Here is a 27,495-nt window from a genome sequence, read left to right on the forward strand (position 1 = left end):
GCTGTTCAGAATTTTCCCCTGTTCTTTAATACTAACATGATTGCTTGCTCAACAGCAAAAAACACTCTAAACTTAAAAAACAAAACTTCATTGCAATGCAGACCTTCTGACTCAGGTGAAGAAAAAGCTAGAATGCAAACCTTGCTTAGACTGTTTGGCAATGAGTGAAGCATATGGCTTCACCAGCTTGCTAAGAGAGAAACAGTTTGTAACTCTCTTTCAACCTTTCACCCACAGGACAGAAATCTAGTCTTCTGGCGTCATTTTTCTTAGCACATGAATAGTTTGCTAAGAGCAGAGTTTTATTAACAGTAGCAGGCAGTGTGGATCCAGAATAAGTGGGAATTCAGCCAGAAGATGAGTAAGTCAAGAAGCTCTTCTCAGATACAAAACAGGCTTATGGAAATGCATATACTTCAGTTCTAAGAGAAATCAAGAGTCTTTAGGTAAAAGCAAGGAATATTGCTCACATGGACAGCAAGAAGCTCAGCATATCAAGTCATTTTAATACTAGTGTTTTAATATATTTACAATGGAGTAAACTCTCTCTGTATATTCACCCAAATATAGTGCTGTTCTCCTACAGGCAAAGTTAAATGCTAAATAAGCCACAATTTCTAGTGAAACAGGTACACAGAGCAACACTTCCATGAATGGGTGCAACAAACTACACCTGCATTTTTAAAATTTATAATACACAGTAACAGCAGCCCCTTGACAAGCAGAACAACCTGTTTTGCTTTCACTGTTTAAAGCTTTTAACGGGACACAGGTATATGGACTACAGCTAGATAAGGCTCACATTTGTCATATGCCTTTAATATCAAATTGTCTCCTTTTCTACAGGACTCAGGATTAAGAATTTCTTCTCCAGGGTTATATTGGGACCAAAGACTGAATTTCAGAAGCCTGCCAGGTCAGTTTACAGTCCTGGAATTCTAAGCAAAATGTATCTATAGCCAATCCAAGGCTTTTAGTACTATGGTAATATTCAACATTAACCAAGCTAAACTATACGGAACCAGTAACAAATATTTAAGCTGTCTGGTTTCTAATCACCTTCAGAATTCAGCAAGTCTACATAACTGGAAGTGATGACAGAAGGTATGGTGGCAGAAAATCAGTATTATCTCAATCCCTACATGAGCATTTGTGTATGCCTCCTTATTTTAGTATGAATCCCACTGTTTGCACTAATTAGCGCACAGCAACCCAAGCACATTTACAATACAGGATCATTCAAAGACTGTAAGAATTAAAACCTCATACTACAGCTACCACTTGTTCCCAACTTCAGTGAGTCATACAAAATGCAGTGTATTAGACCCTTGCAAGTTTGTGTTTGGTGTTCCCCCCCGCCCCCCCAAACCACAACACAGTAACTCTATCCACACATCCAAGACCTACTGACAAACCATGCAAGAAGGCCACTGGTTCCTAGAAACAACTAATTCACAACAGTTAAAAGTTCAGTTGGGCTTTGTTTAGATTGTGTTTTATGCCAAAAAGAGCTATAAAAATATTTGAGTAGATTCAGAAAAAGTTTCCACATTCCAGCATGAATTCTCTGCATTTTCTGAAGCAAGCAGAGACTTCCCTGATATACAAGCAAGTACTTGGTGCTATACCATCAAGTAATCTCTACTCTAAAGCCATATCTTCCCACAAGATTAAGAAGTACATGCACTACAATCTCTCCATAACTATCCTCACTTCAAAGAGGTATGTTCAGACTCTTGACTGCAGAGCTTATTTGTGCCTTGTTGCTAGTAATAGCAGACTACTTTTTGAAGCATCCTTAGCTTCGTTTTGTGCAACACAGAAGTATGTTTTAAAACCTCCCCTGGCCTGATTCTCACAAGCCAGGGTCTTCTTGATCTTATTAGTCTGGGATCCTACCAAGCATATCTACAACATGCAATACAACATGATGCAGATAATACTTAAATTTGTCAATGCTTCCGATAGTAGGTTCTGTTAGCAGGCTTGCTACCAGACCTGGGAAATTTAATGCCAGACTCCCAGGAGGCCTTTCAGGTTAAGCCACATACTGTACTAAGAATGAAAATCTAAGCCCTAAGGGCATATCATCTGAAACCCACCTTTAGAAAATAATATAGAATTCCAAAAGTACACTTCTATAGCAGTGTAACAACTCTAGAGAAACTTAAATCCCCCCCAAGATATATTTGCCATAACAACAGACTACACATATTAGAATTATCTTTTCCTGAGTGATGTTTCTTCGGGTATTTGAGAATGCTATGTTGACATTGGTTTGGCTGAGCATGTCTACTTTGCATGACAAAGCACATAAGCAACTAGTAGAAATTCTGAACATTCCTGGCTTCTGCAAAGAATGAGGCAACTGAAGCCATGGAAAGCAGAGCAGTGACTAAACATCTGAATAATATAGGACACAGTAATGCATAATTAACATACAGCAGTTATAGTACGGCTATTCACCCCCCCGCTGTTGAGAGGCAACAGATTCTTCCTTAATTGTATTCACAAGATGTTAACTTTCCATCAAGTTCAACCAAGTTTGTTGTGCTGTGTTTCTCTAGTATCATTTCAAATAAAAAGAACAAATATGATACAATCAAGCTTCCACCAAACCTTAAATACAGACCTATAAGTGAAGCTGCTTAAAACTGGTGCTTTCGTACTAAAGCTTATGCTTCTAGCACACCAGGACTCCATTTGAACAAGTACACTGGAATCTTAAACAGAAAACAAGACATGTTTATAGGGAGGATATACAGAGATTTATTTAATCAGGTTTACTATTTACAGTTGAGATCACTTTCACATAGTACTTCGCTACTCTACATGGCTACGTCGTTTCCAAACCAATTTAAGATCTACAGTCTAACAGTTCACTCAACACATAAAACCGCTCTTCATAGAAAAATGAAATATTTCATTATAGAACAGTAGTGCATACATTATACTCCTGAAAAGCCAGCTTGTATTTTAAACCACTAATGTTTGAAAGATTTGATCTCTGAAGGTCAAAACTGCGGTCACATGATACTAAAGTTTTGGTTAGCCTTTTTTTCTTTACAATTTTATATATAAAGTGTACTGGACTTCAGTTAAGTGTTTTTTAAAAAGTGACACTGGTGAGGGGCAAGATTAAAATATTTTTTTTCTCAAATTAAATAACAGCTGGCTTCCTTTGTACAACTTTGGCCAAAAAAGTTCCATGTAGTGAAGGTTTAAGAAATCCTCTCTCTATATGCAAGAATCAGCCAGTTAATGCTTAGAGGTAATCTACCAAAGTAGGCACACATCCTTCGACTTTCATATCAACCAAGTTACACTTAACTTGCAAATGGTTCTGAAATTAGAAAGTTTACTAGTATACTAAAACATTTAGATACATGAATAGCTGGCTAAAACACTGAAAGTCACAGGTAATTATATGGCTGTGTGTAAAGTTGAGTTGTTTTGCCCATCACCAGTGTACAGTACGGCTGTCCCCATCTGTGAAAGGTGTGCTTTCACTAAGCTTAGGGCAAGAAAGCTATTGCAGTAGACCTGGCCCATTCACCTTCCATGTAAGTGAGATAAGATTGAACCATGTGCTTGCATTCTCTTCTAGGCATAGGTTCCGCCAGTGATGAGAAGTTCATAGGCAGGATCCCGACTCCTCCTACATAGTACTATACAGGCACACAACATGCCCAGAAGCTATGGAGACAAAAAAGAAGAAAACAAGCTGAGTACAAAGAAGGTACTTCAAGAGTTTTAACCTCAGCACAGAAATTGTCAGCATGCTTCACAAGACTGTAATTGTCTGTAAGGTAAATGGCAACAAATGCATTTTTTTTTTTTTTCAAAAAGCTTCATTTCCTACTGCAAAAAGCAAGGGCCACCAACTCCAGCCTTATTTTCTTGCAAGACTGTCTTGGACATCTTTAACAAAAGTTTTTTTTGGTCAGCTACTTGTATTCTGCCTCAATAATTCAGATGGAAGAAATTACTAATTTTTTTATGAAAGGTACAGATTTTTAGGTACTGTATCTGGTATGAAAAATTGAAGTGAAATTCATATACATTAGCCTCTAATTGCTATGACAAGAGAGCAAAACTTCAGAGTTTTATGAACCCTCTTCACCACTGAAATCTCTTTCAAATGCTCAATCTCTGTTAATATGCCATATTAGAAAGCTTAAGTCCAATGTGAATGATGCACTTTTAGACATTTTCCTGCTGTTAAAATTCACAGTACCATGACTGCGCTGGCAAGTTTGCCAGGAATTCAGGGTATGACGCCCCATACACATTTACAAGACTTAAATCAGATGAATGTAATCAGGGATGTAGTGCAACTTCTGTAAAATATCATGCCCATTTATTCAAGGTAGAATAAGACTGTACCTACTAAAAAAAATCAGGTATAGTGTTGTGTTCTGTGGTCTACAGTAATTGGCAATAGCTTCTAGTAAAGTAAAAGATTGTATTGATTTGGTCATATGCACAGAAGTTTATTCACAGATGCAAATATTTCAAGAGGCTCCTGTCATAGCTCTGGATTATAAAGCATCACCCAGAAGCCAAATAAGTCTCTAAAAAAAAAAACCAAACAAAAAACCTATCCCCAAAACCCCTTGAACAGAAAGCAAACAAGAATGAAGTGGGTGAGCAGACAACCAAGCATAAAGCTTCTTCGTTGATACAGCAAAAACACAGTAAAAACACAGCACTGGGACAAAAGGACAATTACTCACTTTTTTAATAAAGTCTGATGTAAACATCACATGTGTAACAAGTTTTAAAACTAAATGATGGTACATGCAACATAGTACTTAAGTCTGCTGAAAGACTGAAGAGAGAATGTTTTAAAAATCCTAAGTCTAAATAAGCAATGATTAAAAAGAGGAATGATGAAACTCTAGTATGAGCTTTTAATTTCCTGGAAAGGAACGAACTGTAAAGATTAATAATATTCTTTGTCTGGAGTGCATTATCTGCTTTGGATCTACAGCAGAAACCAGCTCAGGTTCAAAAAAAGCTTATGGAGAGTAACCTAGAACATGCCACTTCAGTGTGTTGGTAAAAACAGCACCTTTCTTCCCTTTCCATCAGTACTTGGGTGGTTCCAGTTCAGAGACTAACTTCCAAATATATGTTATCATACAACCATAGAATGGTTTGGGTTGGAAGGGACCTTTAAAGGTCATCTAGTCCCCCCTGCAACATCAACTAGATCAGGTTGCTCAGGTTGTTATATTCATGTCAGAGTAAGAGAAAACACTGTTACATGAGAGAGTGACTCTTCATGGACACAGCCCTTTTAAGTGAGGAGGTAATATCCACAATTAAAAAACCCTTAAGTTAGACTTGTGAAATGGAGAGTTTGTGGTAGTTGCCAGTGGCTACAGAACTCTGAAGGAGGCTCACAGACTGCAAGTGCGAAAGTTTCATCTTTTTCCCAGTTCAAAACAAGGATAAAATGCAGAGTGTGCTGCAGAGAAACACCTCCTTTAGTCTTTTGCTATAATTCATTCTAGCCATGTATGTCAAATAAAAGCAGTTCCATCATGCTTACAGTTATTCACACAGAAATAATCCTGTTCAAGGACTGAAGACACTAAATTTATACATAGTTGTGCAAAATCTGAAACAATCAGGTACTATAATAAAACCTCACGTAATCGACTTTTCAGTTACTATTTAAACCATTTATAAACTTTAGGAGGCCACTGATCATATTCCTAGAATTCACTGTAAACACAGAAGTAACTCCCATATTTCAACTTTCTCTACAGAGATGATTTATTATGTCATTTAAAAATACGCTAGCACCTCTAAACCCTTTTCTAAAGCATTTGATTCTGTTTCTCTTCAGTCACTACTTCATATTGTGAACAAAAATATTTTAGAAGTCTGTGTTGAGGAAGGATCCATGCATCCCCCTCTTCAACTTTCAGAAAAGTTTAGACATCTCCCACAGTCAGAAGTTTTGTTTAGTTTGGTTTTTTTAATTAAATTTATTATTTTTTAAGTTTGCCTGCTAGCAGTAACTATATCCAATCTTTCAAACCAATTTGTTTTTGTACAAAAAAGCTCACTAGCTGTATATATGTATGCCAAGCTCAGTATCTTGTAAATGTTCACTAACTACAAAAGCTATCTTTAAGAATGAACTCTGCAGCTAATCAAGCAGTGCATCTACTGCACTGAAATGCCTTTGCTCCCTTCAGTTTGCCTCCTATTAATAGTTCTGTGCTGTCACTGTCATTGAAACCTGGGAATTATTGCACACATAAGATCCCCATGGTAACTGAAACATGAACATACCAAAATTACTTCTATGCAGAAAAGACTAAGTTTTTCACAAATTCCAAGCCTTGCAAAAATTCTCTTCTCAGTCTTTTCATTTTAAAGAAAGTACTGAAGACTATAAATTTGTTGACTGTAAGCTATTAGAGGTAATGAACTTTAGACAGCCTTATTGCATAACATACGAAATAACAATTAGTTCAGAGTGGACTCTACGGAGTATAGGAAAGGTAGTAAAATTCATCAAAAGGTAAGAAAACCATAATTACTCCTCTAAGTTAACAGAACATGACCTAAGTTACCGGCCATTTGCTGAAGTTTACATTCTTATCTCCATTTCAATTAGCCCACAGACTATTTTGCTGAGAATCAGGCTAAGCACATACTTAAATTCTGTATTACAAATAAGAGGATGTCACAACTTATGTCTTAAGTTTCAGGAGGTAAATAATAGAACAGTTTGAATACTGTTGAGTATTGACTGAAACTAATGTTGTTTTAAAACATGTGAATTTGAACCGTGGAGCAAAGATACAAGAATTATCCTCTGACAGACTTAAGTGTGATTACCACTCAGTGAATATTACTGGACAGAAATTTCAAGGGTATTCCCAACATCCTGTATTCTATATTTATCTTTATTCTACTCATTTTCTAAACAGGTATCACACAGCTTGTTTTAACTTTAAGGAAAAAGATTTCAAAATACTGTACTGCAGCACTAGCAAATAAATTTCTCTGATGTCCTTATTTTCTTGACAAACTATTTAGACAATATGTACTTTCTGCTAGTAGCTTGATTACTGACATGCGGAGACAAATCAAAGAGCATACACTGCAGAAGGGATACAACTAACATGCTTGCCTAGAACTGATGATCCAGGAATAACAGAAGGATGCAAGCAGCCACATTTCCATTGCAAGCACACGTCAGAAATTCTGGCCCATTCCCAGAGAGGATTATAACAGTGCTACATTTTGGGGCGGACCCGTTAACCTGCAAACTCCAAAACTAGGAATAATGCCTCCTCTTGGGATTCAGCTCACCCGGCCTCATAACATACTTTTTTTCCTACATAAAATATCTGCCACAGTAACCATGGTTGTAGTAAATGTATTTGTGTAATGTAAATGAATGTATTTCAGTGTTCAAGCAGACTAAATATTACTTTAACAGTTAAAGTTTTAAGAATGGCAGTTAAAAAAAATACCTTCCTTCAGAAGACTGAGCACAGATCTCACCAAATTTAAAGTTCCATAGCTGAAGTAATCTTGTTCTGGACAGTTCAACAATATTACTATATACAGTGTTACCCATGAGTATATCCTTGTAACACTGAAATAGAAATTTAACCATATTTTCACAAGACTATTTGCAAAAAATTTACCTTCAAATATACAATCCGGCTCAAAAGCTGCTTTTGCAAACAAAAGTGCCTAAACCGCCTGACTCAACAGGTACAATGTTTTCTGAATTCAAATGCCATTAAGGGCACAAAAGTAACTTTGAAAGTAGTTTTCAAGTCTCTTGGGATTCAGCATAGGTACTACATTTCTCAGTGGCCATAACATTGGCATAGTCTGAAAATAACGTGATTAATGTACTAAGCTTGCCAAATTGATAAGCATTCAAAATTCCAGTTTTATAGATATGTTTAGAAGACAGTCCTAGCCTTTTTTAAAAAAATCTAAATAAATACTGAGATACACATTAGTCTATTTCTTTAGTTACTTTATGCCCAGGATAACTGTAACTACTAGGGTTCTTGTGGGAGACAGCCTGTGCTCAATTTTAAGTAGGCAGGGTCTCCAATTTAGAACCTCTTTTTTTGCTTAAGAATCTTCAAGACACAATGCAAAGCTCAGATGAACAAGAGCAGAGTATGCTATCAAAAACCCTGGTGTACCTTCTGGGTGGTCTTGACATTATTTGTATGCCATGAAGCACAGTTAAGCTGATGTACCTCTAAAATGGCATGAAGTATGAGCTATCTGTTTTAAAGTTGGAAATTAAATCCTACACAAATTCAAGTGTTAAATGCCATCAGAGCACAGTCATGATACTTAACACTTAGATAATTAGTTTTCAAGAAATAAATTTGCCATTTACACTGCATGTAACAGTGACTGTTCAGCTATCTTCAAATCTAATAGAATATACATCCACATAGCAGCAGTTTTTAGACCATGCATGGTTGAGAAGTTCTGTGTTAAAGTGTTTAGATCTTTTGACTGATGTTCATTTATCCCCCAAACCAAGTCGGGACTAAAGATGTCATCATCCTGTGTATACCTGTAATAACCTGGACAGCAGTTTAGAATTTCATTTGAGAAAAAGTTTTCAGCTAAAGAAATATTCTCTTACCTGAATAGCAGCAAATGCTAGTGCTGCCCAGATGACATACATCATGATCTCTTGAAGCTTCTTTACAACCAGAGCCTCACACCCCTGAAACAAGTAGACTTCTTACATATCCATCTGGCAACCACATTTAGACACACACCAAAAAAAAAACCCCAAAAGCATCAAACAGGGCAGAAAGATAAGCCAAACACTAAAGAGAGTCGTTACTTAGTATAACACAGATGAAAAAAGGAGAGAGGTCCCCCCCCCCCCCCCTAGAAACCATGTTTATTTCCTTTTAAAGCAAATACACCCAGGACTTCATGCTCCCACTAAAAAGAAAATTAAATGATTGTCAGCAAAAGCACATGGCTGCATAAATTCATACTTCAGCTGTCTTACCTCAGAATAAAGGTCCATTGGGCGGGTCAAACTGCCAGTACAATTGCTGAGGGCTGCTTTGCAACAGCTAAGCGGCACACTGTTATTTTTAGTTTGTTTGAACCAGACAGTATTCTCCCAGTCTGAATAGTTATGGATCCCACAGCAGCGCAACTGAAAAATCATACAGGTAAAGAGCCAATGTGTTTATCAGTCAAGAAGTGGGATGAGACAGCAATTCTAACAGCAATACCAAGAACACAAGCATATTAAGATTATGTTCCATTGCAGAAAAATACGTAAGTACTAAATATCTGAATCCAAACACCAATTCATAGATAGTCAATTACACAAAATTCATCTCCCCATCAACAATGTCATAATTCTACTAATTTTAACTGAGTTAAACTATTTATTGACCAATCAGCTGTTTCCTAGATTTGTCAGAATGGAGGAAGATGTGCTAACAAGTAGCAGAGCAACACAGCATCTGTGTTTTAAGGACAGAAAAGTTCCCATGTGTCTCGCCATCTCACCTGCCTCTGTACATAATCAATAGCACGACTGGCTGCATCAGGATTTGTCCCATTGTATCCATTATATACTTTCCGAATGCTGTGATCAACTTCATCCTCCACCTGCGAAGTATTAGGAAAGCATCTGCATTAGCACACCAACAGAAGTAGTACAGGTCTAGGTAAAATTATTTCACTTCTAATTATAGCAATTCAGGAAACCAAGGTAACTCCCTATCATCTGAAATCAGCATACTTTGGTGGTACAGCTTCTTAAAATTCTAACTTGACTTTTGCAAAGATTTTGCTACCTTGCAGTTAATGGACAAGAAAAAAAACCCAGCAGCTACCTTCTATAAGCTACCTTCCATAAGATTTTAGACAAAGTAGCTTTGCAATGTATCACAGAAAGAAAATTGCTTTTATTATGACACTGTGGCAGACATTCCATGAAGTTAAGGGCTCTCCCTAAGAGCATGCATTCACCTTTCCACTTCCTCCTACTCCTTCAAAGTTCCAAACCAAAACCAGTATAACCATCTGGGCTAACTTGTTCCCTTTGGGACCACAAGGATATGAGTAAGTCATACCACCTGCTCTTCCCATTCTGATTGAAGCACAGGTAAATTCTCAAAGATGAGGTCTTTTGGCTGACTAGTCTACCCTGCAGTGACCAAGCTCTCTGTTCAGTCCCAGTCCCCTCCAACTTCCCAAGAAACATTGATGGCAGTACATTGTACATAGCAACAGCTACTGGAATAGCTCCTAAAACTACTGCAGATGAGTCAAGCTGCTAAAGATGCAGTCAAGTACATGTGTTAGAAATGGATGCCACCCAAGAATCATCACTTGTCCCCCCAAAAAAAGCTTCTTATAATGCCCATTTTGGAGGAAATCTTACTAGAACCTTTTAAGTAATATGTTTCACTATAAATGGTTACTTAAATGCACAGAAAGTTTTGCACAAACGTTTAGCTACACCATAATAAGATTAGCTCTGAATTGATTTTTTTCTATCACATTCAACAGGAATTAAGTGCAAGGAATGTAATCTGCAGGCTGAGCATTAACTAAGCATGCATATTCTTTAGATTTGCAAGTTACAGTAGGAAGGTCTTGCTAACACATCATTCCCTTAAATCCTTTAATGGAAGAATTTTCTGCAGCAATAGCACAAGCTTCATATCCCCCCCCCTCCGAATGCTGGTTATCTTTACAAGTAAATCTGCATCAAGACAGATATGAATAAAAGTCAATTTAGCCTGCACAGGCAGCTTGTTTCAGGACTAGCTTAAAATCAATTGTTTGATGATTAAATTAATGTGCTTTACAACTCTGATTCATATAACAAAACAGCTGTTCAATTTGTCATATATGTTTAAATCATTTATTTCAGTGCTTGCTTGTATTATCATTTGGCTTATGGTTCAATTAGGGCAGCATTATGCCTGAAAGCCATGCAAATTACATACAATGCAAACAGAAGTCACTAGCTGTAGCTAACTGGCAGGTTTTATGAAAAATGAAGAGTGAACTACTCCAACCAGGAGAAAAGCACCAGTAAGTCCTCAACCAACTGACAGCCTGTTTAATCCCTACTGCCATTTACAAAAAGCCTTACTTTTACTGATAAGGACCAATGCTAGCAGATTCTGCAGCAGGTCAGTCTCTCACAATATGACCTAGGCATGCTTCACATTGTTCTGAAGGAGTAGGAGTCTGAATTAGATCCACACACACACAGGTTTACAGAGGCACATTGGAAAATTAAGCAATTTTAAGATCAGTCATTGTATCTTAACTTTTTAAGGCACAATGCCACTTTTTTTTGAGACATTATACTTAGTCTCACTTGGTACCAACAGTTTTAATGAACAACTGCCATGACTTCAATCTTTCTTTTTGTTTGTAAGTTTGTACAGTTAACATTAAAGTAATTCTAACATGATTTGGATGCCTTTAAAAAAACAAACAAACAACCAAAACAAACAAAAAACCCAACCAAAAACCCCACAGATCTATACGTGCCATGTCAGAAACAACACAACAAAATTAGCAAAGCACAGAGCTGCCTCACTTATCCTGGCAAAAATAATCAGAAATCTAAGTAGATTTCACCTCTCAGTTCACTGGTAATAAATTTAAGTTATTTCTGACACTCCTGTTGCACTTGAAAACAATAGTCTAAGACGCCAAGTACTACAGGGTAGCAGAAAACTGCCATTTTTACTAATAAAACCTGTCTGTCCTTTCAAAAGATTTAAGATTTATTTTTCAAACACTGACTCCCACAAATGGCTTAACATAAGACCATGCTGCCACCAAAAAGAGACTACCTTCCCTCTCTCCCCAGGCTCTGACCCTGCATTACCTACAGCTGTGAAACTGTACACTCGCAAGAGAAAAATGAGAAGCAACAGGAACACGCAGCTGGGACCAATCCTATTTTAAAGTGTTTCAAGTGTGTAATTTCAGATGGGCTAGAGAAGAAAGATCTACACATCTGCTTTTATCTGCTCTGAATGCTGTTAACTGGAAAAGAGTAAGCCAGTTTAAGACGAAGACAGAAGAGAGTAAGGTGACCACAGCTTAGTCCAGATCAGTTCCACGGTAATTCCTGAATAACTATACTGTAATACACTATGCCTCTGCAAGTATTGGAGCAGAATGCAACCATTCAAGTTAACATGTTAAGAACTCAACATGTTTCCCATTCTGCAGGAACTATACTGCTTTCCTCAGTTGCTTCTAAAGACTGCTTCCACTATAAGCATTAGAGTCCTAAATGATCTTCTCAGTGCACTGCCAAGATACCAGAAATCAAATGTAGACCATGAGAAAAATGCATCCTGAATTTAAGCATCACTGATAGAATAGGTTGCTTCAACAGAAATGCTCTATTATTAAGCCAAATTTACAATGCGTAGTTCAAGGTGCTCTTGTTAGCTGCTTACTCAAGGCAGCCTTCCTTTGTAAACCAAGCAAAAGCTCTAGGTTTTTACTTGATGGTTGTCTCACCATTTCTTCCAGGATAGCAGCAGAAGGCAAGAAGGAGAGAATACTGAACTAGTAAGACCTGTGTTGTTTATATAAACACAGAAGGCCAAAGAAAGGTAAATGGTGTAGTAGTTCAGTTTGCAATTAAGATATCACTGGAGTGTCCTATAACACGATCAAACTACACGCCACAGCTAAAAATGCCTTTTCTGCTAATTTTTTGACAAAATTTAGGTGTAGACATAACAAAAGCCAGTGAAGCTGTGCAAGTTAGAAATTTCTTTTCTTCAAGCTACACTGTGGTACCTCTAACACCATGTGGTATATTTCTGCCACATATTATGCTGGTAGAAACACAATGAATTTCATTTTTCTGGTCCTGCTTCTTAACTTCCATTAAACAAACAGTGGGAGAAGTCATAATTTCTTTAGCCATAACCCTTGTCAACAACCTGTATAAATCTACAAAGTATACATTAACACATTCAATCTATTTGATTTTATTATACAGTGTTAGTTTGTATGCCAAAACCAAGAAAACATTTAAGTTATTGTATATCAAAACAATATGCCCTATGTTCAAATATTGTGTGACCTAAACCATTCACAAAGTCAAAGCATAAATAAATTAGAAGACCATCTGGAAAATGGAAATGTACCAAATACCATGACTTCTCCCTACTGTTCAAATGCTAATGATATACTCCAGCTATTTTTTTTGCCTATGACAAAACTTTCTGTTTTGCTTTGAAGAATATTGATGTTCTAAGTTTTAAGATATTGATATCTCAAATTAACCCACTTAGAGGTTTGGTTTTATTCCCTTAACAAATATCCATTAACAGTTCTACAGAATCAAATACAGTAAAGACTACACCTCTATTTTGGTCACAGTTCACAACAAAACATTTACTGAAGTTGAGAAGTTACCTTTGCTCTGTAAATGTATCCAAGAACCACCACCACAACTTCAGTGATAAAAACCAAAAGCAGGATGATCACAAACTGTAAGATACAATCAAGAATGTTTGTGCAAATAGTTTTATCCATTTACTTTCTGAAAAATTTTGCTATTTAAAGTAATTTTTTAGGTAAGGTTTTGATTTAACAGATAACTGAAAGCAGGCAATTAAGTTGAGCGGATGAGCCCAGAATTAACCTCATTCAAGAAACTTTAGTGTTCATAGCTTTGCCAAGCAATAAGAAGCTGCCCAGCCAGGCAAGTGCTGATCATCAGGACTGAAGACACCATACTGGAGTACTTTAGTCAAGTGTTTATTTCAACCTTTTTTCTGTTAGATAAATAGGAATGTCACATCAAAGAAGCTACCCAGGCTGTTACTAAGAGTGGTAGATGGACTATGGGAATGTTTCTTCAGATTAAGCCCTGTAACAACTGACAGAGACAGCAAGCTATGCATTTGTCTTGGTATATTTAAGAGCATTTTTAAAATAAACTGTTAAAAGAGTCTACACAACATCCAACAAAAAACCAAAAAAACGCCCATGGGGGCAGTTTAAATACTGGCCTCTCTTCTCTCCTACCTAATTCTCAAGCTGAAATTACAGTAAAAATGCTTGGAAACACAGGGCATAAAATTCTGCAAACAAAGCATCCAAATTAAGCCATAAAGAAAAATATTTAGGCATCACAACAACCCTCAGTTAACCTCAATGCAAGATACTTAAAACAAGAAGGCTCCTGGATCACCTTTCTCTCTCTCCAATTTCAGCTTTTCAACCAGAACAGGTGAGATTTAAAAACTGTTATGACTTAATCATATGGTTTTACGTTTTTTTAATGAGATGACCACAGTTCTAAAGAAGGTAAAACTGAGGAGCCTTCTGCTGCCAGAACTGGCTAATTTAACACCATTTTCAGAACAGAAAATTGAAATGTGATGTTCCAAACAAAATATAAACAGGAAAATATTTAAGGCTGTAAGATTATAACAAACTTAAAAATACTTTAGAAGTCTACGAGAAGGGAAGGCAGCCAAATATACAACAGGCAAACACCATCATATAAAAACCTCTGCAACTTACCGTAGCAAGTCCACAGCGACTTTCTCGAATTGTAGCACAGCACCCAATAAGTCCAATAATAAAAAGAAGAGTTCCTACAGCTATGATAATAACTGCTGGAATTAGCGTGTAGACATCTTCAAAGAAGTGATCATAGTCATCATATGTGATGAAAACATAGGCTCCCACGTAGCACAGTATGCCTGCTGCTGCCTACAATAGACACAGTAACATGGTAAGTTTCTTTGAACACCAAACCCTCCTTTCAGCAAGGCTACTTTACAACAATTATTTTATCAAACACCATAAAGCAGTCTTCCTCAGAAATTAGTGTTTTTTAAAATTTAGACATCTTTGCTAGGTTATAGCCTATGTTTACTAGGAACATCTCAAATGGAGGCCAGCCAGTAGTTTTCAAACTACATTTAATCTAGGCAGATTTAGTTTTGACTACACTATGGAAGTCTTCTGAGGCACACAGTCAAGAAATGATGGTAACCATGCTATGAACACCAAAATCTTGCTCCCTGTTCTCAAATATTTCCTTCTCATGCTGTGAACTACACTTTCTACATAGTCTAACATTCACAAACTGTCTCATATTTTCAAGAACAGGATTCCAGCCCATCCAAGCAGCAAGTTATTTGCTATTCAACAGCTTTTCAGAACATGTATGCAGTTCTTATATCTTCCATTATTTACCTACTACTTATTCTTCCATTTTGTCAATTACTACCTATGATTTAGTGTTAGAACAGAATAGGTGCACACATTACATACTTTAACCTCTGCTAGGGAAAGACAAACTGCTAGAAACAGCCTTTCTGAAGTGTTCACAGCACTGGAAAATCTGATTCTAACCAACAAAGCCGGAGGAACAAATATAAACCACCAATTATTAAAAAAACAGAACCAAATACCTAGAGACACATACTACAAAACTTTCTAGTTTAAGAGATGTTCTCAGAAGGATCACTGTACACAATGGTATTTACTAAACAAACAAAAAATCACTTAAAGTTACTGCAAATAAGACCCATAGGATGGACCTGCCACTATACAGATTTAAAACACTAAGACAAACCACTTATCTCAATCTGATATGACCTTACCTCCCTTACAGTTACAGGGATCCCAACACATCAATACCTTCATTAACTTTTAGCTGAGCAGACCTAGTGAAGGACAGACAGCTGTTGCTTGAGGAGCCAGCTAACATACATTTATTTCAAAATAAAAGGGCCTTATCAATTTTTGCTTTACAAAAGTCTTTCATAACTGTCTTCACACTTGCTGCAATCAATCCTGCTATATATTAAAATGAAACACTTATATTCAATTGATTTGCAATGATGGACAATATAATTTGAATATTTCATGACACACTTTTCTGGTGTCCAATACAAAGCTAAACTAAAACAATCCACTTGGAAGATGCAACAACTAAGCTATGATCTGAGGAATTTCATTTTGCTGTAAAGGGTAGCGTCCCCATCACAATCCAATCCATACCCTGGACACAAGAGTTCACTCAACTGGAATATTACACACTTCAGTTCTGATCTGAGGAAGAACACTGCAGGCTGCCTCCAGCCCTCCATTCCCACTCAGTGGCCTTGTAGCTACCCCTATCCCTGCACTGCAAAGAGGAGGGCAGACAGACACACATATAGCTAGTTCCAGTAGCTATAATACTACAAGACTGGGTCATGCTATTGTAGAATCAAAGAATCTATTAATAATTCAGGCCAGGAGGGACCTCAGGAGATCATTTAGTCTAATTTCCTGCTCAAAGCAGGGTCAACAATGAATTCAGACCAGGTTGCTCAAGCCTCTGTCCAAAGTCTTGAAAATCTAAGGATGGAGATTCCACAGCTTCCCTAGGCAACCTGTTCAGTGTGGCACAGAAAAAGACAAGCCATAAGACAACTGGTACCTAGTATTTCAGCACTGTTTGCTACTATGTACTAAAAGTACCGCAATATTACTGCAACTATTTCCTATAAAACAATACTGTATAAACACTACTAGAATAATACTTTACATATAGAATATCCCCTGCAGCACTTTGTTATAGAAACACTACGTCAAAGAAAAAGGTATTAAGAGCCAGCTCAAAAGTATCATCAGTTCTGCATGGATTTGAGCAATATATTTCATTTCTCTGCCTCTCTTTCGGCAGCGAAGGTAAGTGTGTACTCTGCAGGAATCTTAAAAGCATCCAGGAGGTTCGCATTCATCCAATAAAGGGTGCTATGTAGACACAACAGTAATGAAACTGAAGATTCAGTACCAGTCAAAGACCAACAGCAAGACATCTTCTCCAGACAAGAAAATCTGAAATGAACAAGCTATTACAAAATTGCCCCTTTGCACAAAAGATGTTGACATGCTAATCCAACTATACAAATCCTGCCATGTTAGGTACAACATGGCAAAATGCAGACATACAATTTCTGTACACAAAGCAAAGATTCAAAGTAGTGTCACTGAACAATGGAATTACATTAACTGTTGCCTAGCAATGAAGCATGTGAATGACAGGACAGTGATGTAATCTCCCATTTCTAAGAACTCAAATGCTTGTTAGAAATATGGTATACTGCAAGGCAGCAGATGAAAGACACAGCTGTGGCTGGCATCAGGCACAGAAAATACAGCACAAAACTGAAATCAGAACCATTTGTGAACCCCTTTGTCCTTCTCTGTTGTGTGAAATGTAAGTGGCTTCCTTCTTTTCTAAGAAAAATCGGGTTCATAAACTGCATGAGCACATATATTTAAAGAATATTTGAAACAAAAAAGTCTAACCTTTAAAAAACTGTTTACAGGTGTTAGCTTTCCTTCCATACTTCAATAAGCATACATATTTTAAGAAACCTTGCTCTTCCAGTATTATGCCAGACAAGATGAGTCTGACAAGTATAGAGATTAAATATTGTCTCAGAACTAAGAAAAGTCACACCCTGTGCTTGTTAAAAAAAAAATTAATATTTTGTAATGAGTATTGGAAAGGCAGATTTTTCTTTAAACTTCTCTGATTAAAGCAGCCTGCTCTAATGACTTCACTAAATCCTTTCCACTTGTGGTTCTGTAATGACTGATCAGCCATGACAGCATTTGGCCTTAGGTTTTGCTCCTAAAGAAGGTTGTGGAACTGGTGTTTCTGTGGAAGAAGCTACAGAATTTTGAGAACAGCAGTGTGCGTTCATATGTCTATAAACCTTGCATTAGAATAAGGAGGAAGTTGAAGACAGAGACATTGCCTCTACTTGATGAGGTGACTACACTCTTAAAAATTACTGCGCTCTCTTCCTCAGAATCACTTCAACAAGTAATCTTGGGGGTGGGAGGATGGGGTGTGTGTGTCCTGAAAGCAAAGGTGTCTATGCAGATTAAAACTCCTTTCCTGTGTATCACAGTTTAACGCTATTTTTGAACAGGTACAATACCTACTCTATCACAGAACCATGAAAACAGCAATACTACCCAGTCAGTTTACAGGAAAACAAGTTTCAAATGCCTTCCCTTTTCCTTTCACATCACAACCATGTGATGCTTAGTGTTTTGTTCAGCCTGCTCTAAACCAGGAAGAGGGGAGGTCTCCAAATCAGCATTTTAGCTGGGATTAGAAAAGTGCTTTTGAAGCAATCCTTTTTGATCATCTTCTGATGATTTTCACTTACTACCTTCTGGTTTGTATCACTGAATAGTCTTAGGAGCGTACAACAGGACTCACTTTGGATGAAACTAAACCAGAAGATGAGTGCATTTACTGTGGTAACTGCTAATTGGTGTTCAGTCTATGGGACCAGACTAGCATGAGGTCCTTCCTCACTCCCCACAACTCAGTAGTTTCAACATCTGGTCCTCAGCACAATTGGGTTTTGTTCCTCTTCCATAGTACCATGTTATATGTTCATGTAAGTAAAGCATAAATACTGTGACAACAGATAAAGACAAAGAGCTAGTTTTACCTATACAAAGTATGCAATCTACATTGATCAGTGCTGCACCAGTTAAATGCACATGTATCACCTGATGCAACCCAAGAAGAAAGTTGAACATGTGCTTTTTAAAAGAAAAAAAAAATTTACAAAACAAAACCCCGTAACAGTACCATGCACTTAAATAATTTTCTTTTCAAAAAAGGAATCATTTGGAGAAACTGAAATCTGTATCCCAAGTAAAGACACAAGGATAATTAAAAAAAAATAATCCAAATCTCAATGCTTATTATCTGGCAGAGTAAACCGTAAATCTGCAGAAGTCCGAACTCGCTCAAGTCAAACACATTTGAATAAAAAGCTACCACATCTATAACCATGCATTTCCCATCATTAAATGGAAGCCAAATATATGAACTGTGCACAGTTCAAGTAAGTCTTTGATAAACAGGGCTTGAAGGAAGAATTCTCAAACTTAATCTGCTCAAGGCTCTGAATAGAGATGGCAGCAGCTCCTGAACCTGTGCCAGGTCACATGCATGCTCTAGGGAGATGACTGGTTATTCAGCATTCACACATCCTTTTAGAGTTGTTTGCATCTAACTTGTAGTACTGAACCTGAAGTGGCGCACCCTTATTTTAGGATGAATTAACCTTTAAAAAGACTGCCAAGACAAGTATAGTCAATGAAGACAATTTGTTGCAAGAGGCTTGAACAATTAGACATCCTTTTCATCAGAGGAAAAATTTTAAAATACATGGACCTCATAGTGAATAAAAAGCTTGATATTATTGCTTTGGCATGGGCCTCTAAGGAGTTATTAAAAGCTGAACAAGTATGCAAAGAACTGGAGGGAAAACTGGAAGATCTAATGACACTATGATACATGCAATGATAAACATCACTCAAAGCATTACAGGAAAGCATATTTAAAATTCGAGGTTCTTAGAGTGAGTGAACTTCCCCCCATCTTTGGGTTGGTGTAATACAGCCTCTTTAAGCCCATTCCTATTTCACAAAGTCAGCTTTCACATGCACTGAGGTATACAAGGCTACACACTGCCTAGATGCACCTTGAAACAGTTTCAGGTTTGGGTTTTTTTGTTGTTGTTGTGGGTGGGGTTTTTTTTCATTTGTTCATTTTTTAAGTAGGCTGCAAACACATACCAAGAACTGTTTTCATCTTTTCAGTAATGCTCACACACTGCAGCAGTTTGAAAGGAAAATTTTGGCTAAGATGATGACTGGTAAGATATTTAAAAACTACTTGTTCTGTTGATCATTTATTTGTCAGCCATGGACACTGCAGCTCCATTTACAAACTAATGCTTCCTTATACTACCCTACTAATGTTGCTCCCAAACAGATCTGATGAAAACTTGTCCAAAGATTTTATCTCTTTACAAAGCACTGTCCTTCATGTTACTTTTGCTGTTTACCTTGCTATTTGCTATTCAATTTTCTTCACTTTGGGATGACGATAGAACCCACAAAAAAGAGGGGTTTTTGGTACTCTTTCAATTAACTAGGCCAAAGAATAGTATTTGTCCCTTTAGAATCTGCATTTTATTCACTGTTTTAAATACACTCTCTGAACAAGAAAATGAAGGTAGCAGCAAAGTATTATATGTTAGGAAAAAACACACCTGATGTCCAATTAGGTAAGAGGAATATTTCACCTTTTTGGTAAGGACACCTACTTATAAATTCCTACTGCTGCCAACTTTGACATTGGTGATTGGTAAATTTTGGTAGTAATACAGATACCACTCTAAAACCAATTATTGGTCATTCCACTACTAAAGCACCCTTCAAGACTGGGATTGTAAAATACACCTATGGTATATTCAGATAGGCCATCTGCATAATCTTTGATAAAAAGAAGCAAAAAAAATCTTCCACACTAACAGTGCTTCACCTTCTCTGCCTGGATCCTGTCCTAAGATCATCTTCCCAACCTGTGTATTGCTTTCCTTATGGTAAACTTCAGTGTATCTTTGTTCTCACTGCCTTTCTAGTCTGATATAAACATGTTGGGTTGTTTTTTTTTAAAAAAAACCACACATATACTTCAGGAGAGATTTTTGAGAGTCTACAGTTATACCAGTTTCTTTCTTCTTAAGAGTTACTTTTCTCCATGCATACCAACACCTGAAGATTTCCTACCCATAAGTAGGGACATTGGTATTGTGGTTTGCCGCCCAGTTTTTGGGCTTCTTAGAACAGTATCTTAAAACGTGTCTTTTCACAGTACTTTTCCATTATTTGACTTCTACTGTGCTTCTCTGACATTTTCAGTTCTATCCAACGCTAGAGTATTCATAGCCTGATTACTGTCAGATAGAGAAAGTTTTCCTGATCTCCTTCATTAAGTTTTTCTTTTAGCTTCCTGTCCTTAAAAATCTAGTTCCTCAGTTTTAACTTCAAAGGCCCTATAGGATATCTCTGCTGTTTATTTCTTACATTCTTTTCAGCACTTTGCTGCTCTGTATCTCCCTCTCCACCCCCCTCTGAAACAAATACACACACATACTTGACATTATTTTCTCTACTTGCTTAAATCTGTGCCCATCCACCTTAGAATGCAATGGCTTCCTGACACTCTTCTACTTTGTTCTCATCAATAATAATTTAGCTGGAACATGGAGATATAACTCTTACAAAATCCTTTGGGAGAAGAAAACTAGCAATTCCATTCAACTTTGTAACAGTTAGAAATATTTTAAAGGCTTATAAAACAAAGCCATGTAAAATTCAAGTAAGCCAGACTGCTTTGTCTATACTAGCCAAATTCAATTCTGTAACAGTATGCATAAAAACCTCAAATTCAAATGCTTTTGCAGCTAAAGCAAAACGCTGAGCTAGGCTGCTTTTGCATTTGGCATTACATATTTTAAGTATCACTAATCACAAGAGGCAGTGAACCAGCAGAATGAGGTTTTGGGTTGTTGGTTCGTTGGGGTTTTTTTGTTTTGTTTTTTTTTAAAACTAGAAGAGATGTTAACAATATAGCCATTCTTTTACACCTATTTAGTCATCAGGGTTGTAACCTGACCTGTGCTCCACTGTTTCCAGATTTCTTGCCCTGCACAAGAACAATGATTACTTCATGCTACGAAGTTTCACCAGCTAAAGCGATATTTCAAGTTCCTTGTACTACTCAAAGATATCACATTTAGCTTTGCAAGTTGTTTTAGCTTCTGTTAGGTATTAGCTCTACTTTTAAGCACAAGACTAGATGCAAAAAATCCTGAAAGATCTCAGGCAAAGACCTGAAACTCTTCCTGAAAAGAAACATAAATGATACTGCTGTGTTACTTAAAAGCAAATTGAAGCCTTACCAAAAAAATCAGGGCCTGGCCCATGTTTGCTACCTGAAAATTCATGTCCAAATATTGTAAGAAAAAAAAAAAATCACTCAGAGAAGGCATAACACTTCCAGAGTTTTAAACCCTAATTTATTCTAAAAAATTAATTTCTTTAATGCATGGGATTCCAAACCATTACACAATCCTGCAAATACACTCACTTCACTGCCATAGCAGCAGAAGCACAAAACATTCAACTTTCACATCCAGAAGTGACTGTTCTTCAAGAAAAAAAAAGGCTTCAGTCAAGTAATGCCTGACAGGTACCCTTTGAGATCATCTGTCAATTATAGTCTTTGATCACCAAAGAACTCTCACGAAGTTTCTTCATTAACCCAGCTTCTAAAGTCCATATCAGAAACAATTCTAAAGCTCCCAGTAAAACAGAAAAATTACTTGGCTTATTCCTACGTGTAAGAGGAAGTGAGCTCTACTTTTCTATTTTCTTTCTACTGCTAAATTTCAATGAATTTTACTGTTGCTGTATTTTTTTCTTTTCTACCAGAAACCCAAAACACACTACATACACATTGATAGCTACAGCTCCTTTGAAGGATAGCATAGATAGTTCCTCTAAGATAATACTACATAATTTCTAATACTATGGTTACTGCATTGTGGTGAGCATGCGTAAGTTGTAAAGTGAACACAGAATTGTAGAAAGGATTCTTGCTGTATAGAACTGAAGCGTTGAGATTTCTCTAAACAATCATACCAAACAATGTTTTAGAATAGCTTAGCCAAATGAACTGTAAAATTAATGACTTCAAGTCAGTTAAATAATTGCAAGAGCAACTTAAAAAGTTAGTTCACAACCACTGAGTCAAAAGTATCACAGAAGCAGAGTTCATTCCTTTTCTCAAGGAGCAGGACACAGAGGTGAAGAAAAAACCTCAAAGCAAGCACAGGGTATTAGGTACTGTTTTAGCAAAGCAGGCTGCCAAAGCACATATATTCTTCAGGAATATAAAACAGACAGACTCCCTTTTCTGAAGCAAGGCTACAAGCATCTCTGAATATTTTACCCATCTATCCTATATCCTAAACATAAGCCTGAAAACATTTCCCTAGCATTTTTGTCTTCACCTCATTTCTTCAAACTGCTTTCAACTGAATTATGCAAGTCACCTGATGAAGCCTTAATTTAAGAGTTCACAAACACATTTGACAGTAGTCTTTAGATATTTGTTCCAGGTAAATTTATTTCTTCCTCTTTCAAATCAATGCAGACTTGTACTTTAACAAAAGTTTTTTTAAAAAAACATGCTATTCTCAAATACTTTATGATAACCTTTTATTTGTAATTGGTCATATTTAACATTTCATCATCAAGATATCAAAAACATTTCTGATTATCAACTACTATTATAACTTTTTAAGACTACAGTTTAATGTTTTCCTGTCATAACAGTCACTCTAATCTTTCCCCACTAAAAACAACAAAAACCAAAACACAACCAAAACACCAAAACCACACCACATCCTAAATCCTCAGATTGATCAATGTTGGGATTTCCACTCCACCAAAAATATTTCTGAGAATATATGTACTAGAAGTTTCATTATTTTATTTCTAAGATGTATTGTCTTTCACATCACAATTACTTTCTATGCAATACCTTTCCTTAAAGAAAAGGACTCAGCATCATCTAAATTAAAATGAAGTCATTAGTTGACCAAACAGATCTTGTGCAAACTTAAGATAAAGGTCAAATGAAAGACTGCTTTTCCTTTGCCATTTATCATATCTACTCCAAAACTAATTCATAACAACAAAGCACTAAGAAACATATTAATCTGATCTGTATTCCTCTGATCTTTCCAAGAAGGGCAAGTTTTAACTGATGCTTCTTATCAATGCATTTCTTTGTAAAGTACGTTTGAGCTTATGCACTCTTTGCCAAATTATCCAAAATTCAAGTGTTTCATGCAAGATCTGTATCATGCTACTCTTGATAGATACGACTCATGATGCTGTTTTCCTGCAGTACTTTGTTTTTAAGGTAACATGTGTGTCTACAGTCGATGCACTCGATGCTTGTCACCCCTGCAAATACAACTCGGCTAAACTGTCAAAGTACTACACCAAAGACTTGGAAAGGTGCATAAAGCCCATCCAGTTTTCTATATGATAAACTAGCACCTGTCCTGCTGTGAGAGAATGATAGTTTCCACAGCCCATTTTCTTTAAAAAAACCCAACCTGTAGTAATTATTAACATGCAGGAATGTACAGTTAATATAAGAATTTAACAGGATGTGAAAGAAGTTTTCACAAGGCTATACAGAAACAAGATGATTTTTTAATAGTGTCAACTAGAAAATTTAATAAGTAGCACAAGACTTTCCAAAAGAAGATGAACTTGTAGAATCACTGGCAAAATGAGTGGAGTTTGGGTTATTAAAGTCAGCAGTCATAGATGATGAATGAGTGGGTATGACTATGATGTGTCAGCAAGCCTGATCTGCCTTTTTCAGAAGGCTTGAAATAAATTTTTAAAAAAGTGACATTCTAGACTACAGAGTCTAACAAAAACATCTCTGCTTTTTCTTCAGCAGCAGATGTAATAATTTTCTGACCATCTTGCATTCATAAGACAGCTACCAAAGCACTCTGAATATTCACATCCTCCCACAAATATGAGACCCATGGTCAGGGGACAAGTTATAACTCACTTTGATCAGCTACTCTTGCAGAACTTCCAATAGAAAACTATGCAGAAGCAACTTACTATTACTGCAGATAACCACAAAGATAATGATGATCATAATATGTAAGATTTTTATATGATGCCCTATAGAGACACATTAAATTTATAAAAAGCAATTAAAGATGATTTCATAGTTACTTGACCAATTATAAGCAGTTATCTATTGTCAAGTCTCAGTGGAAATCTGGATGATCTAATTTTCAAAACTGGAACTACACATGAAAGACAAGCAAAAGATTTCTGTGACAGCACAGAAGCAATTACATTGTCAACTAGATGGGCACCGAACGTTAACATACACAGTCAGCTCAGTCAACAAATGAAACATGCTAGATCAAGAGTTGGAATTCTTTCTCTTTTGCCATTTAAAAGTGAAGAGGTACTACTTTTGATGACAGTATGTAGGTTTTCCCATTTTTAGGCTACAGCTTGCTAAAGAAAGGAAAAACATTGATTTTTTTAATTCTCACTTTTAGAAAGCCTGCCTCATTCTACATGTGCCTGACGGGCAGTAAGGTTGCTCCAGCACAAGCAATCCAGTTACTTATCTGCCAAAAAAGCTATCAGCACAAGCTGACTTTTAGGCTGGAGATGGTTTACAGAATACCAGATTGGTGACATTTTAATTTGACATGAAGTACATCCCATCCAAATACAGTCTGTCCATTTTAAGTCAAGTTTGTCTCAAAAAAAAGTCATTTAAAATTGTAAAGCACTAGATTCAGCATTACACGAGATAACTTTGTGCCCACCACTGTTTAAGCTGAATAATTGCAAATTTCAACATGTAATTAAATTACTAAGTGCAGCAAATAACAAACAATACCTTTCAAGTATATAAAATATGAAAATTATCACTAAGCTTTTGGGGTAGGGGAGAAATTGCATACAGAATTTGTGTTCATTCATTCAAAACAGAGCCTAATTTATATCAGCAACTAAAGAGAAATCTCCTTCAAGATGCCATCAAGAATGCAACTCAACACCTACGTGTCCAGTCAAAAACTTTAAGTATGACATCGCAGCTATCAAATAGCTTTCTAAATTCCAATTGCAACTATGCATGTAACAAAAAGCCACACCCAACAAAGCAGATTCCAAACAAACAGCTGTACTAAAAGGTTGATGTAACTACCTCATACTTCAAAGATAAAGAATGAAGCCTATACATCTCAGTCAAAATTACAGATTCCTAATAAGCACCACTTACAAGTCAAATATGCCTCACATTTACTGCTCACCTCTCTGAACAGCTGTATACACAAAAGCTGGTGAGACTGCACAGATATGCATTTTCCTTGACCATGATTCATTTTTAGGCACCCATGAGAGGCATTCCTTTGTAAAAATTTAGACAAGAACATTTATCCTCTAACGCTTGTTAGATTTCATATGACTTTCAATATTAAATGATGTAGCTATATATAGCTACATTTTTATCTTCTAATATCTTGTTACCCATTACTTTTTCAAAGCTGAAATCTTTGAACAGCTGGGACAACAGATCTTCTGTTCCTGGAGCTGGGATTAAAGGATGAGAAATGCGGTAGCTAAATACAGAAAAGGAATTGTTACAAGTCTACAGAATATTCTTTAATTTGATTTAATTTATTTAGAGTTATGTTGTTCTGATAGGCCAATTATTACAGTGAATATAATGCCAAGCTACAGCCGGTATGCCCATCTGGAGAAAGGTCGCTTACAGCAACCTACTGTTTCACCAACTCGGGCAAGCTTTTGTCTGTTAGCACAACTGTAGTTGTGTCAGGTTTAAGCGATGCATAAATACTACGGTGCAACTGCAGTTACTGGAAGAAGTGAAACATGAGACTTGCTTTTGGACTACTAAGTTATATACGTATCTCCTAATTTTGTGTTAAAAATACAAGGAAGAAAACGGTGCTCCATACTTACTGCTAAGTATTTGGGACACATGTCCTTGAAGTAGAAGACCAAAAACTAAATGGCCATAACAGCTCTACAAAAATTAAACTGGCAGACTTTAAAACCTCAATAATACAACTCAAGCTGTATTCAATTACACAAGCGTCTCTACCTCAAGATCTCTAATGCTCGTTAAACCTTTACTGCCCGGCTACTGAGGCAACAGATTCAGCTTCATCCACCTCCGAACTTTGGGGGGGGGGGGGGGGGGGGGGTGTGGTAGACTGGGAGGAAAGGAACTGCGCCCACCACTAAAACGCAGGTCCCCGCGAAGGTACCCAAGACGCCTGTTGAACAGAAAACGTTTAAATACAAACTGAACCAGCGAGGTGGCGCGGCGGGGCTCCCAGCTGCTGCCGTACGTGAGCGACGACCAGACAGCGGCAAGGCGGCCCGGCCCGGCCCGGGCCCGCAGCGCCCTCAGGGCCGGGTCTCGCGCCACGGCCTGCCCGGGCCCTCCCTTCACCGCACGGCTGAAGGAGAGGCAGCCTCGCGCCCGGAGACCCGGACCCTCCCCAGCCGCCCCTGGGCTCACCCAGAAGATAAGGTTAAGGAAGACCAGGACGGTTTTGGAGGAGGTGATACCGCACTGTCCCATCGCGCCAGCCACTGCCGCCCCTCAGCCTCTGGCCGCGCAGCTCCTCTCCACTCCCCTCAGCTCCGCTCTGCCACCGGCCCTGTCCCACGTGACCCAGACGAGCCGAGGCGGCGGCGCAGCGAACCTAAGATGGCGGCCGCTTGCGTCACGTGGCGGGAGGGGGCGGAGGAACCTAAGATGGCGAACCGTTCCCTCTTAAAGGAACCGCCGCGTGGCCACTGTGGTGCCCGGCGCGTGGCCTGCGCGTGCGGCGTTGAGGGGCGGCTGCGAAGCCGTGCGGGCTTTGGAAGATTTTCCTTCCCCTCCCTCGGGAGACGGACGCGGTTCGTCAGCCTCGATGGCAGCTTAGCCTGGAGTGGTCAGCACTGCTCCTG

At 37.5% G+C, this 27,495-nt stretch overlaps 1 protein-coding gene across 2 annotated transcripts; it reads right to left on the minus strand.

Moving 5' to 3' along the window:
- Window positions 1-2,736: 2,736 nt before the first annotated feature.
- Window positions 2,737-27,246, minus strand: TSPAN3 (tetraspanin 3). Of its 2 annotated transcripts, none has more exons than XM_072870800.1 (7): window positions 27,059-27,241; window positions 14,575-14,766; window positions 13,459-13,533; window positions 9,553-9,654; window positions 9,038-9,190; window positions 8,657-8,740; window positions 2,737-3,696 (listed from the first exon to the last, which is right to left on the minus strand). In XM_072870800.1, the coding sequence occupies exons 1-7, from the start codon at window positions 27,119-27,121 to the stop codon at window positions 3,604-3,606; spliced, it is 762 nt and encodes a 253-aa protein (XP_072726901.1). In that variant the 5' UTR covers window positions 27,122-27,241; the 3' UTR covers window positions 2,737-3,603. The 2 variants fall into 2 exon arrangements, with proteins under 2 accessions (XP_072726901.1, XP_072726900.1); XM_072870799.1 differs by lacking the exon at window positions 2,737-3,696 and adding an exon at window positions 7,475-7,627 and having other exon boundaries at window positions 27,059-27,246.
- Window positions 27,247-27,495: the final 249 nt, after the last annotated feature.

This window comes from Ciconia boyciana, chromosome 8 (genome assembly GCF_034638445.1).
Source record: "Ciconia boyciana chromosome 8, ASM3463844v1, whole genome shotgun sequence".
Taxonomy (NCBI): domain Eukaryota; kingdom Metazoa; phylum Chordata; class Aves; order Ciconiiformes; family Ciconiidae; genus Ciconia; species Ciconia boyciana.